The following is a 14,519-nucleotide window of genomic DNA, read 5'->3' as shown; positions in this document are numbered from 1 at the left end:
GAGTAAGAGTTGAAAGAGACTAAGCTACTACAAACACCTAGCTGAGTGGTGGCAATGGCAAATTAAAGGAAGGAGAAATAGTAGACATAATTAGGGAAGTGACGAGGCGAGAGAGAAGAGAATGCTTAGGTTTCTGCCTCGTGCAAATGGTGTCATTCACTGTGAAGGGAAACAACGGAGAAGGACCAAGTTTGAAAATGGGGAAGGAGAGAATAAATGTACTTTTAGGCTGGCTTATTAAATGCAGTGGTGGGTAAACAACATGCAAGTGGAAATACTGAGTGGAAAGATGCCCAGGATAGAGCTGAGAACAGAGATTCGAACTCTAAGATATAAACTTAAGAGCCAACAACCTCAATATCAGGAGTCTCAACCTTAGGTCTAAAACTGTAAGCCAAATCTAGCACTTTGTTTTTTTGCTCCTGAGCTGAGGGTTTTGGCAACTACACATACAATAATTCTGTCCAGTGCTGACAGTGGCGACTGACTCATGGGCTCACTCCCTTCTGACAGACGCCACAATCCCTACTCTATCCTGTTCACTGGTTTACATTACTTTCTTGGTCCCTAAGGCATTTCTCTACAACCAATTTGTAGAGGTTTGTTATCTCTACAACCAATGCTATGAAGGTGGATGACATCACCCTAAGCAGGACATAAAGTGATTATTCTATACCTTGAAGAACACATGTAAAGTTTGGTTAGAGAAAAAACAGTGAAAAAAACTGAAAAGGAAGACTGTATGAGTCACAGAAGCTAAGATGTCCTCCCTTTAAAATGGGGGTCAACGCCACATACTTTCCAGCCTCAATCAGGACTGAATGCAACCACTTATGTTAATCTTAGCACAGTACCTGAGCAGAGTAAATGCAATTGGTACACGTTCGGTTATTTACAGTTTGTAAGAGTGTGCAACTGTTTTCTAACATGATGATGTTACCAAACACTTGTAAAACTTACTCAGTTTATAAAAATTTTAAAAACACAAATGCAAATATTGATTATGTGATTATGTCAAGATTGTCAGATTTAGAACACAATGTCATACTCTGGTTGACAAAATTATTCATAACTGTCCAAAAGATCTCAATTGTGGGAGGAGGAAAACATATATCAATAATCCTATTTTTAAAACATTAATAAAATGTACAGTTAAGCAGATTACTGACCTTTCCATATCATAAACCCACAAATATTTTTCTCATTATCAAAGAAACTGTTTAGAAATTATGGTGAATCTTTAATTGATAATGAAAATATTAACAGTAAAAAATTTAATATTCCTGTTGTTTAAAAAAAAACCCAAAACTTTTAAAAAACATGTTTACAAAAGAAATTCTTATAAAAAATCTTAGTGCTTCAGGAAAGAATGATCACATACACTAACATTTAAGCAGACTGCCATTACCAAAGCTTGACAGATTACTTAACCTCCTGCTACTTCATTTCCATATTTCTATCTAAATGAGGATATATAATTACACCTACCCTGCAATCCTTGTAAAAGTCTTAGCACAATCCTGCACATAATAGGTATCCAATAAATGTTGAATGGATAGGTAGAAACATACAGAAGTACATATGTACCATCAAGTATTTGTTTGTTAAATAATGGCCCTCACTGGTTTTAATCATAATTTATTGAGCACTTATTTTGCACAAAACACTACACTAAGCACTTAAAATAAAGAACACAAAATATGTTCACTGAAAAAATGACAAATAGACATCATTTGCAGACAACAGCAGCAAGGAAGATTCTGTTCTTCTTTTGCAATCTTATACATGGTGGATTTATGACTTTTCAAAGTCTGCATTATAAATTTCCCAACATAAAGAGCAGTTCATTTAACTCCCACATACCTAGCCTCTAAAGCAGAGGTGTCTTTTAGCATCTCTGGGCCACACTGGAAGAAGGGTTGTCTTGGGCCACACATTAAACACACAAACACTAATGAAAACAAAACAAAAAAAATCTCATAATGTTTTAAGTAAATTTACAATTTTGTGTTGGGCTGCATTCATAGTCATCCTGGGCCGTGTGCGGCCCACAGGACATAGATTGGACACCCCTGCTAAAGTTACAATGATTTTGCGTTTCTTAAATGACTTTAAGAGTTCTGTGTACTCAAAAAATGATTTTGAAAGTAATGTTTGTCAGAACTAAATAATGCTAAAATCATTTGTCATTTTGTACCATGAAAAACACTAAGATGATTTTTTTTCATGAACTTACACAGTTGAAAATTAAGCTCTTTTATACTAAAGTTACTCACCAATGCAGGAAAATATAGTGCTTTCTTTTTATCCAAACTAATGTAATCTACACATACAACTTTTCCTAGCAGCTCATCAATCTGTTTCCTATCATCCTCATCTTCATCACTGGAGGATGAAGAAGACTCTTCTTCTGGTCTAGGGAAAGAAAACAATAAGATATTTCCACTTAATTTCACAAAGAATAAACATACCAAGTTGATGAATATAGGTATTCTAGAAATCTTATCCCATTTCTTATATCTACAGACTAGCTCATTTAAATTTTAGTTTTCTATATCCAGCAAAATATACTAGATCCTACTCTCCGATTATGGAAATTAGAGAGAAGAATTTCACACTTTCAGTACAAAGCTAATTTTAAAAGGGGGAAGGCAGATCTTTATCACTGGGGGCCAGAGAAGGGACAGGAGACACCCTGGTAAGACAGCATCACTGTGATCATCAGTGTCATGTACACAAATATTCATCAAGTGCACGATATGATTCTTTCATATTATGTTAAAAATTCCTTCCAATCATATTGTATATTGAACTAGTAAATTAGAAAGATGTCAGGAAAAGGATCTAACACTGTCTATTTAATGTTAGAGAAAAGTAGAATAAAAAGTAAAATTACTTAAAAGGACAAAGAAACATAAAACAAAAAATTCTCTAACTCCGGTGGCTAAGAAGGCCCACAATCGATATTAAAGGAAGTAAAAATCATAGCAATTCTCTCAGAATAAGACACTAAAAAATGTTGAATAGACTGCAATGTAAGTTCTTTTTATAAAATAAAACAGAATAATGACTATTACTGCTTAACTACAGGGATGAAAACATTGTTGAGATAGTTGGCAATGACCAAGTTTACTGACAAAAATGTAAATTGACAAACTTTTAAAAAATATTTTATTTATTTTTAGAGAAAGGGGAAGGGAGGGAGTAAAAGAGGGAGAGAAACACTGATGTGTGAGAGAAACATTGACCAGTCGCCTCTCACACACCCCCACCTGGGGGCCTGGCCTGCAACCCCGCATGGGCCCTGACTGGGCATCGAAAGGGCAACTTTCTGGTTCCCAGGCCATCGCTCAATCCGCTGAGCCATACCAGCCAGGGTGACAGATTGGGAAAAAAAACTTTAAATAGGATTTTTCTATTTGGTTGGCTAGGATGAACCCAGCATATTCTATATTTGTCTTCATGCCTTTCCAAAGGGATGACAATATAAATGTCACCCTTTTATATTTATACATCTCAATATAAATATAAATATAAAGAAAGCAAAAATTATTATAATAGTAAAGATTTTATAGTGAGTAACATAGAGAATATCACTATTTGATTTCAATCATCAAATAACTTAAAAATTATCCCCTGGGGGAGAAAAAAATAAATCTTCCAAGTTTGCTACTGAGAAATACTGTAGTTCAAGTGACACTTAAAGCAGTTTAACCCAACTTAGAAAGTAGGTCAGAGGTAGTAGGAAAAACCAACTATCTTCATATTAGCAGAGCATAAAACCTTAAAACAGGCACATAACTTGGGATAGTAACGACGGACTTCACAAGCCTGACTCCTACACCTGAGCAGCAGAACATCTCAGAGCAATGACTTTTATCCCTCCGCTTTCTAATGACTATAGATACAACCAGCCTTAAAACTGTAACTACTGCTCTAAAGGAGTCACAGAAGACTCATTCAGCTAGGGTTTTATGGATGTCCTTTATGTCATTATCATTAGCAAGAGAGAAAGGCACAATGTCACAGACAACATCTCATATCCATAAAACACAGAAAGAGAAAACTGGGCTTTACTTGGTTAACAAAGTCATCTGCACCTTCATAGAAGTTCTAATTTCTTTCTTAAGACTTACGAAGTGTGAAGGCTTCAGTGCCAGAAAGCTACACACACTGACGGGCAACATAAAACATCTACCCACCTTCCTCAGTAAATGCCTTCCTCAGTAAATGTCCGCATTCCACTCGAACGCCATTCCCCACTTAGGGACTAGATTCCCTTCCCCTGTCATGCATTCCAGACTTCATTCCAGCAACGCGTGCTTCTCTCCTGTGCCCATTCTTCTGCCTCCATCAGATTGAGTGCACCAACATACTGTTACTTCCATAGCATGACATTATTTCTCCCACTTAAAAAAAAATCCCGACTTCACTTTCTCCACCAGAGACTACACCCCATTTCCCTACCACTCTGCAGAAGAGCCTGGAAGCCTCTACTTTCACCTCGCCTAAGTCTCTGTTCAAATGTCATCTCAATTAGGCTACCCTGACCGTTTTATTCAAGTTTACAACCTGCCCGCCCCAGTCTCTTGTTACTTCCACACTTACAAATCTAGCATATCATATAATTTATTTGTTTCTCCCATTTTTACTTTATTCTTTATATCCCCTCATATAAGAGAATGAATATAAGCTCTAAAGGCAGACATTTTGTAATTGCCCATTTTGTTCACTGATAAATTCCAAGTATCTGAACAGTGCTTGGCACAGCGTAGATGTTCGATAAATATCTGTTGACTAAACAAATGAACTGAATAGACTGAATTTTTTCTACTGTAGTACTTCTGATTTTATTTCTCCCAAAATCACAAAATGTATACAATCACTGTAATGTACACAACCAAGATAAATCACACCACTGTGCCTAAGACTCCTTTAAGTCTTCCTTTTAGAGAAGCTTAGCTAGGAAATTATCTACACACAAGTGCTTAATAAACTGATGAACTAAAATAAGGAGCAAAGAGAGCAGACTGAGAACCTTCTCGGTGTTTATTCCCCTCCGACACGGTTGCTTCTTTGGTGACAAGGTATTTGTTTACAGAGCCACATCTGATGATGCCACTGGAAACAAAGCTAATGACATGGAGATGTTTACCAAAACAAACAGCCAAACACACACCACTACTAATTTTAAATTAATTGTAAATCAAATGAGAAGAACTTTAGACAAGACATGTGCCACAGAATAGCAAATGATCAGATGCAAATAGAAAACTGAGCCAGGAACTTTAGAAGCTCAGTCTTTGAAATGCAGTTCTTACTTCAATTGTCCTTATTATTTCGGGCAAGTAATTAACTCATTTCAAATTTTGTACAGTGAATTAAAAATCTCTATTAGTTGGTATTAGAAAGACCAACAATTATAGCTTCTTAGAGATTAAAACATACAGAATATATGGACATGTATATACTTACATATCTAAATATGTAATCCACATATCAAATCCATATATCAAATCCACATATCAAAATAAAGCAGCAAATAATAAAAAGATCTTCTGGAATTACATAATGGTGCTAGTTGCACAAATTTGTGAGAACATATTAAAAAACACCAAACACTGTACACATTTACTTATTTATTTATCCTCACTGGAGAACATTTTCCCATTGCTTTTAGAGAGAAACATTAATTGGTTGCCTCTCTACATGCCCCTGACCAGGGACTGAACCTGCAACCTGGGTATGTGCCCTGAGTAGGAATCGAACTCACAACCTTTAAGTCTATGGGATGACGATACAACCAACTGCGCCACATGAGCCATAGCTTTTTTTTTTTTAAACACTGTACACTTTTAAAAGACTGTAGTTTATGATATGTGAATTATAGCTTAATGATTTTTTTTTAAAGATCTGCAGACCTGTAAATATACCAACTTCAAATCACTACTTTACTGGGAAAATCTCAGCACCCTCAATGGGCAAAACCTGTATCCATAAATAATCCCTAACAAGAATCCTCATAGCCCTTATTATGCTTTATTCTTTTTCTAAAGGGGAAAGAGCAGGTAGACTGCTTTCCTACCGTAGCAGGTGCACATACACATTTCCCAGGTTACTGGAGAAAACTGGGTGGGGGAGGGAACACAAATAGTTCTACAATTTCAGGCATTATATTCTCTAGGCAGAATCAAACAAAACCTCTGCACATGATGGGTAAATTATAAAAACAAAATTCAGTCAAGTTATACACTGATCAAAACAATCAACAACTTGCATGAAAATTTTTGCATTAAAGGATGATAATCATTAAAAAAGAAAATGCTTGGCCATGGCTGGTGTAGCTCAGTGGATTGAGCACCAGCCTGTGAACCAAGGGGTCGCCAGTTTGATTCCTGGTCAGGGCACACACCTGGGTTGTGGGCCAGGTCCCTCGTTGGGGGCGTGTGAGAGGCAACTAACTGATGTTACTCTTGCACACAGATGTTTCTCTCTTTTTCTCCCTCCCTTCCCCTCTTTCCGAAAATAAATAAAATCCTTAAAATTGAAAAAAATGGTTCAAGTATATATACTTGAATATATTAGGGTTAATTAAAGATAGACTATACATTCAATTAAAAGTCAATTAAAGGAAGGTGTCAAAAATAATCAATTTTGGAATACCTGAGGCAAACTACTGGTATGTGAATTAACAGCTGTTAACAGAAAACAAAGGTAGTGATATACTATTGTAACAATGGAGTCTAGGGAATCCTGGGAATCCTGGGAAAGAGATAACCTTATTTATCTTTGCGCAAAAATAAGTTATAAATGGCAATCAGAGAATCATAATGAACATCTATTTTTGGGGGGAGGTGCTTACGATGGAAGAGGAAATGAAGGTCAAAAAAAAAAAAAGACTGTTGTAGAAAATCACTCTGAAAAGTGAAAGAGTGATTCTGGGAAGAAAAGTCTGAGGAAGTGTAATCAAGGAGATGGACATTTCACTGCAGTGCTTGCCTGTGGTGTGTACACACCGAAGCTTATACTAAGCGCAAAGCAAGAACATTATCTCTTGGCAGTGGGATTGACCATGGTGATGAGGGGCAGAAACAGCAAGCACAAGAACACTGATGAGCTCGGCTTCATCTCCTATACTGGTTTTTTTTAAACACTCACCCTTTAGTTTGCCTGAAGGGTGAGCGTTGCACACCCTTCTATGTTGCACAAGTAGAACACAATTCCAACATCAAATCTCTCATTACACACAGAGATTGTAACATGGAAATCTCTGACTTAGGATGTTTGCTAGAGTCTTTAGAAAGCAAAGATCAACCTGCTCAGTGAAAACTGCATTTTTATTTTCAGGTACTCAAGAAAAGGGGACCTTAACTAAGAAACATAACAGACTTTTTAATAGATATAATTTTTGGCCATACATTTATCTGTATCTGACCAAATGTATTTTGGTCAAATACATTTTTGTAAATGTATTTGATAGTCTATAAATTAACTTATTTTAAATTTATTTTTATACTTCTGGATAACATTTGTAGAAAGGTAAAATATATCTAAATATGGAATGCATTACTTTCAAAATTAAAAGAAATTACTGATGGATTAAACAACTTTTTCCTGTAATATGTATATAATAGAAAATAATATGGGAATGTTTTTTTTAAATATTTTATTTATTTATTTTCAGAGAGGGGAGGAAAAAAGAGAGAGAGAGAGAGAAACATCAATGTGCGGTTGCTGGGGGCCGTGGCCTGCAACCCAGGCATGTACCCTGACTGGGAATCGAACCTGCGACACTTTGGTTCACAGCCCGTGCTCAATCCACTGAGCTACGCCAGCCAGGGCCTGGAATGTTGTTTTTAAAAATAATATAGTCCAAAACAGTCCTGCCTGTCAAACATAAATGCTAGTAAGCAGAATTTTTATGTACTCACCTATAAACTAAATCATGTTACATACTAGTAGTTTGACGAGAATTTTTTCATTCATTTAGCCTTTGCAACAACTCTAAGCCACATCATTACTCTCGAGAGCTAGAGCAGTGGAAACCTTCACTAATGAAGTAATTTTACATTAAATACCCCCAACCTCACTGTTCTGAGATCAGCAGGCACAGTTAATTAAGATCTGACTATACAACTACAGGAAAATTCTCAAGACCAACAGCAGATAAAAGTTTTAATTCACAATTGAAGTCATTAATTTTCAAAGAAATTTCAAAAGATTTAATTTATCAGGGTTTCAGTGAGTATTCTAAGGCAATGTAACAGCCCTCTGGAACAAAAAACTGGAAGCAATATTAAATAATAGTATCTAATAATCACAACAGAACTCTTTCATATTAATAATGCCATTGTACATTTTTCTTTTAAACTAGAACACTCATTTTACAATGACATATGTAGTAAAGTAAATAACAGTTACAGTTACAACCTTAGTAGCCTAAATTTTTAGGCTCACCAGCCTAAAAGTCACCAGCAAGCTAAATCACAAGTGAAAGAAATTGTTCACCTGGTAATTAGGAAAAACATTTTCTTTTTTTAAAAGATTTTATTTATTTATTTTTAGAGAGGGAAGGGAGGGAGAGAGAGAGAAACATCAATGTGCGGTTGCTGGGGGTTATGGCCTGCAACCCAGGCATGTACCCTGACTGGGAATTGAACCTGCGACACTTTGGTTCACAGCCGGAGCTCCATCCACTGAGCTATGCCAGCCAGGGCAGGAAAAACATTTTCTAAAAGATTCAGTGAGGGGGGAAAAAAACCCTCATGGCTTGAATCTTAAGTATAGTAGAAAAGTAAAAAATGTTAAATATTTTTTTCAATGCAAGGATTAAGTCTTAATTTCCTCCTTCAAACGAGTCGTTAACTATTTACTGTTAAAACTAATTTGGAAAGTAACCGAAATACTCTAAACAAAGGAGAGTCAACTGACTGAATCGGAAAAGGCCTACAGGACACCGCTGAGTTCAAGTCCTGGTCCTTTTCTTTCCTGTGTCCTTTGAATTAGATACTTACTGTCTCTGTGGCCAATTTCCCCAATTTTTAATAAGGATAAAACTAATACCTACCTTCATGGGTTTGCTCTAAGGCTGAAACTAAGTAATATGAAAAATAGTGCTTACCCAATTTCTATCTCCAAAGCTTGGTCACAATTACATTTAATATATGATTCTGTATACTGAATGAGAAAGCACTGGCTTACACTAAAGTTTTCAATGATTCATCTAATATTTATTTATAGCTATTCTAACAATATTTGGGCTTAAGCCACATTAAAATTTCATCAAAGTAAAATATTCAAAACTGTTTTCAAAACAACCTCCAATAGATTTAATGAAAAACTATATCCTCCTGCCCCATTCCTTCCAACTTTCTTCAGGTCCATGGAGGCAACTGTTTTTAACTCAGGTGTTCCTCTGATAGTTACTATCTTACCTCTAAATAATATTCTTATGCTGGTATTTCTTTACTTATACATTTTAGACTTTTATTCTATTGACTTGCCATTGTTACAAGGACATAACTTTTATATTTAAACCACCTCCCACCCTCCACCTTAATGATATAGTTTTCTTTTCTTATATAATTTTTGGGGAGGAATTACTGAATGTCCCCCATAAATATTCCACTATACTAGGAATCAAGTCCTCCTTTTTAATAGAGACTTCTATTCTTCCATTCTGCATTCCACTGACGACTACTATCTAGAGTTATTCTGGAGCAGTCTGACGCCATTCTGTCTCCCAGGCCCTTGTAATAATTTTTTTTTCCTGGAACTGTCTGAAGATTGCTTCTTTATCTCTGATGTCCTGAAATTTCATGACCCCTTGATCCCGTGTTCCTTTTTAATTTAGCCTTTTGGAGCCTGGGCACATTTCATTGAAAGTGATTTGTTAAATGTGTAGAATATGTGACACAACCACAAGGCAACATGAAAATAAGTAAGACAGTTCCTGTCAGTGAGAGTAAAACTATCAGGAAGGGAAAACATTATAATAAGAGGTGAAATAGTGTCGATGACATTAAGTAAATGCAAAGAATATAGAGGAAGTTCAGAGGATAAAAAACGTCTGTTTTCAAAGAAAGAGTAGAAAAGACACAAATGGTTCACATAAAAATAGGGGCATTTCTGTTGAGAACTAATGAATGAGTGAGACAGTGACATGGAAGGGTGGCATCTGAGACAAGAAAGCATGAATAAAAGCACGATATCAAGAAAACAATGTATTCAGGGAATGCTGAGTAGCTCCATTTTGACTACAACATCGAGGTACATGTAGGAAGAAACAGGAGGTAGACACACAGCTGTTAAGGTTGGTTGAACATGGAGAACCACAAGAACCCATGCTATGGAGTCTGCCATTATTATTAGATTTAAAATTACTATTAGATCCAGTTAGCATTTTGTAAATTACAATTTAAAATTAGTAATTATTAAAACAATACTAAAAGGAGAAATTAATTCAGGGTTAACTAACAGTTATGAAAATGGACTTACATATGATTAGATCTTCTTCCTCTATTTGTTTTCTTTCCTATGACTGGAGTGCCAAAATGTTCAGGGTTGGTGAGTGGGAGCTGGTCTAATGTCTGTGGGTAAGAACATAAACCCATAAAAAGTTATTACGTTGCAAGTTCTTTCTTCGCTTTAAACCAAATCAGTTTAAGAATATGCTTCAATTTTGAGGTTAAAAACTCCTCCCAAGGAAGACTAAAATACAACTTTCCTAAAGATAGAAACTCTCATTTCAAAGATACTAGAATAAAAATGATTTGAGTCCAATACTGAAAAAAAGGTGGAAAGAAGCATAGGTGTTCTCTCTAGATGACATCATTATCTATTTGAAGGTTGACAGACTTCTAACAATGATTAAAATACAAAACTGAACAAACACAACTCAGTGGAAATGCAGGTTTGAGAGAAACAACACCTATACACAGGGTGTATACTCCTAGATTGGGGCCAATTGTGGCTCAAATTTTTCTTGGCACACAGGGAACTGTTATACATGAAATAAATTTTTAAATAAGTAACAGAAACAAAATGATCAGAATAAGCATCCAACCGCTTGGAAAAAAAAACTTGAGATAGGCTTTATTATTACTTTGCAAACATTTTTTGCAATAAACATTTGCTAAAAAAAATGTAAAAATCAGTTTTTCTATACCTTATCATTTTCCCTCCTTTCCAATATGCAGTATCCAATGTTGTGCTTAGTATAAAGATAATAATAAATGAACATCTCTTCCTTCTTATCAACTGACTATTCATGTCAATCCATTTGTCCCTAACCCCATCAAAATTATGATGTCCAGCCAAGGAAGTGGCTGATGATTAAAAAGCAAAATGAAGAAAAAGGGATTCTAAAATGATTTCTGAAGATGTTATTCCAACTTTACTTCTCTGAATATCAATTCTGATAATATTCCTATTTTTCTACATTTTAAAGATTTTCCACAATTGCTATTCCTTTCATCCTTCCAATAAAACCTTTGCTATTACAGTTTCTTAAACATGGGAAAACTAAAGGTCCCAGGAAAACTGCCAGGATAAAAAAAGTCAGAGTGAGGAACTACTTAGGATAAAGACTTCTCAAACTTACAAACCACGATGTTATATCAAACACTGCCCATCAACTTAGATTTAAAGATCAGATATCTAAATATACACTAATGCTAATATTTAAAAGGAAATTTTTAACTTTATTTGTAGTATTGAGGTAATTTTGTTGAGACCATGATAAACTGTGAAAAAGGGAAGTATATTAACAATCTACTTTGTATAATTCATTAGAGTATACATAAATGTATTTGAGATACTTACACATCCAACAACAATGAATACAGTACAGGAAAACAGTGCTAGCCATAAAGCATCAAATAAACCTAATCTCTCAAATTTAGTTTGTAAATGGGCATTTAAAAGTATTTGGAGACAGAAGTTGGCCGAAATACAATAACATGCCAGCAGAAATTTAGAAGTCACCTGTGATTAATTCCTAAATACACTTCCCAAGGGTAAAAATTTCAAAGTACTGTATTTGGTAAACAGGGAAAATAAATTAATCTGGATTTACTTTCTGCCAAGCTCACAGGTGAATTAAATGCCCCTTCAGCATTTATTAAGGTTGCACTCTTGTAAGCAGAGATTCCTATTACTTTACAGGGTGGGTAAATGTAGGTTTACAGCTGAGAGTATGCAAAACAGTTTGTTCTTGTATTATTATTATTAATTTATTGTTGTATTATTTATTTGTATTACAACTATGAACCTACCTTTGCCCATCCTGTACACTGTGATTTCCATTCTAAGCATCTGCTTGTCATTTTACTTGTTCAGGAAAAAAAAAATTCAGGGTTTCTGAAGACTTATCTAGGAACCACATACAGGAATTTTCAAATAAACTTGTTGAGGAAAAAAAAAAAACCCCAGGATTTCTGGAGAGTTATCTAGGAACCACATATAGGAATTTTCAAATAAACTGTGTTCTCTCCCTGGTATGTAACAAAGAATGAGAACAGTAAGAAGCTGTATCTCTGGCCTGGCCTCAATCTGCATTAAGCACAGGACAGCCTTTTACTTCAAGTGATGAAAAAGACTGAGGGAGGGTAGAAATTGTCCTGTCTCACTGCAAAAGAGCAAAAACCAGAGACTCCTAGCTATACTAAAGGCCAAAGAAAATGCCATAGGCCTAAGGCACAGGTGGCAAACACAAGGCCTGTGGGCCGAATCTGGCCCTCAACCTTGTTTTATGTGGCCTGGCACCTTGTTTCTACCCGGCAGCAGCGCCAAGCTCCTTGCCCCTACTTAAGGAGTAGTTACATTTATACAGTCCTCACATTACATTTGGCCTTTTGAAGGCAACCGCAAGCCTGATGTGGCTCCCAGTGAAAATGAGTTTGACACCCAGGTCTAGAAGAAAACTGGCTGTGGCCCTGTTACCAAAAATGCGCTGCAGGAAATAACGAAGCTGGGATCTTATCAAACCTTTCCTTAGAGGTTTCAATTCCACGTAGTAACTACACAGAGAATACCAGCTGATGAAACCACTTTTGGATAATATTCAAACTGTGAATCATCTGTAGAAATACCCAACCACTCCAACAGATGTCAGTGGTGGGCAACACCCTCACTGAACTGGTCAAGGCCAGAACCAGCGATTTTAACGTTGGAATTCCAACGGACTGAAGTGCTGCTGTGATCTCTTATCATGGAAATCTTGAATTTAAGTCTTTGTTTAGGTATGTGGCTTACTGATAGGATATGTGACTCAAAATAAAGTCGGCATAATGAAATTTTCTCTCACAGGCCAACGTTATTACTAATAATAACGATGCTGAGTAATCTTGCAAAAAATTAAAGCTATTTTTTAAAAATATCAAAGGGAAAAAATATATAGATGGTAGATTAAATAAATACACTCCTGGCCAGGTCTTTACAGAGCTTAATGCACTTACAATCTTAAAATATGTTTGTTTGTTTAATGCCTTTTCTCCTCTAACAGGTGCCACGTTGCCCTTGTGTCCCCATTGCCTAGCGCAGCACCTGGCATGTGGCACCAGGGAAAGGAAAACTGTGCCAGCATTCCAGCCGCCCTCGTGTGTAAGATGTACACAGTAAAACCGAGCCTCCTAGAGGGCAAGAGGAACCAGGAAGGTACTTGTCTGTACTGCTTCAGCCTTTACACTGCAACTGTCTTATTAGCTACTCCAACTTAAAAATTCTCCTGCAAAAGCAAAATTAATATTTTAGATATTTCTCTGGATTAAATAAGACACATGCCTTCACGTAACAAAATCAAGTTTTCAAGCCTTCTATATTCACTGACTCACTACAATTGTACATCTGTTCTAAGGAAAATGAAATTATTTCTAAGAATTACCTAAACTCAGAAAGAATTGTTACTTCATCAGTGGAAGAAGCCAAATTCACTGCATCTGCCCTAAAGCTGTATGCATTTCCTATGTTTAAACCTTCACAATTAATTCAAAAAATATTTATTAAAGGCTTTTGTGTAGAAAATACTGCTGGGAAAAGGAGAGTCTATTAAGATAACAAATAGAGAAAATAAGAAAAGTAACCAAAACACCATCAAATAAGGGAAGGGCAAAAGCATCAAAGGATAAAGAGATCAAATTTGGTCAGAGAGCTCAGGAAGGACATCATGGAGGAGGAAGCATTTCTAGCGGCCTTAAAGGGAACAGGGCTCAGCAGAAGCCAAACAAAGTATAAACCACAATCAGGAAATACCAAGTAGTCTTCTAAGGGCGACATACAGGGAGATGGTAGAATATGAGACTGAAAAGATAGGCTGGAATCATAATACAGATTCTGAATTGAAATAGAAATTCAATTGTTTAAGGGAAGGACAAATATTTTCAAAATGACCCCCAAAAATCCCATAATATAAAGTCTAATGGTTTGATAAGTAATATTAAATGTCCCCCACAAACACTGTTTTAAATAGTGACTAGAAAAAAATCATGGTTGGGGCATACTGTGCGCTAATTTTTATAGAC

The 14,519-nt window shown here is 35.9% G+C and overlaps 1 protein-coding gene across 5 annotated transcripts in view; it reads right to left on the bottom strand.

Annotated features, from left to right (window-relative positions):
- ARID4B (AT-rich interaction domain 4B) overlaps positions 1 to 14,519 on the bottom strand; it is a 138,965-nt gene that overhangs the window by 54,006 nt on the left and 70,440 nt on the right. For all 5 annotated transcript variants that reach the window (XR_004900853.1, XM_028531186.2, XM_028531184.2 and 2 more), the window contains exons 7-8: positions 10,498 to 10,589; positions 2,277 to 2,415 (exon numbers count right to left, since the gene is read on the bottom strand). Coding sequence is in view for 4 of the 5 variants with exons in the window: in XM_028531186.2 (XP_028386987.1) it covers positions 2,277 to 2,415; positions 10,498 to 10,589 (231 nt within the window). In the remaining variant the exon portion in view is untranslated. The remainder of the gene's footprint in view (positions 1 to 2,276; positions 2,416 to 10,497; positions 10,590 to 14,519) is intronic.

The sequence above is a fragment of the Phyllostomus discolor genome, chromosome 15 (assembly GCF_004126475.2).
Source record: "Phyllostomus discolor isolate MPI-MPIP mPhyDis1 chromosome 15, mPhyDis1.pri.v3, whole genome shotgun sequence".
Taxonomy (NCBI): domain Eukaryota; kingdom Metazoa; phylum Chordata; class Mammalia; order Chiroptera; family Phyllostomidae; genus Phyllostomus; species Phyllostomus discolor.
This window is presented reverse-complemented; position numbering and strand designations above follow the sequence as displayed.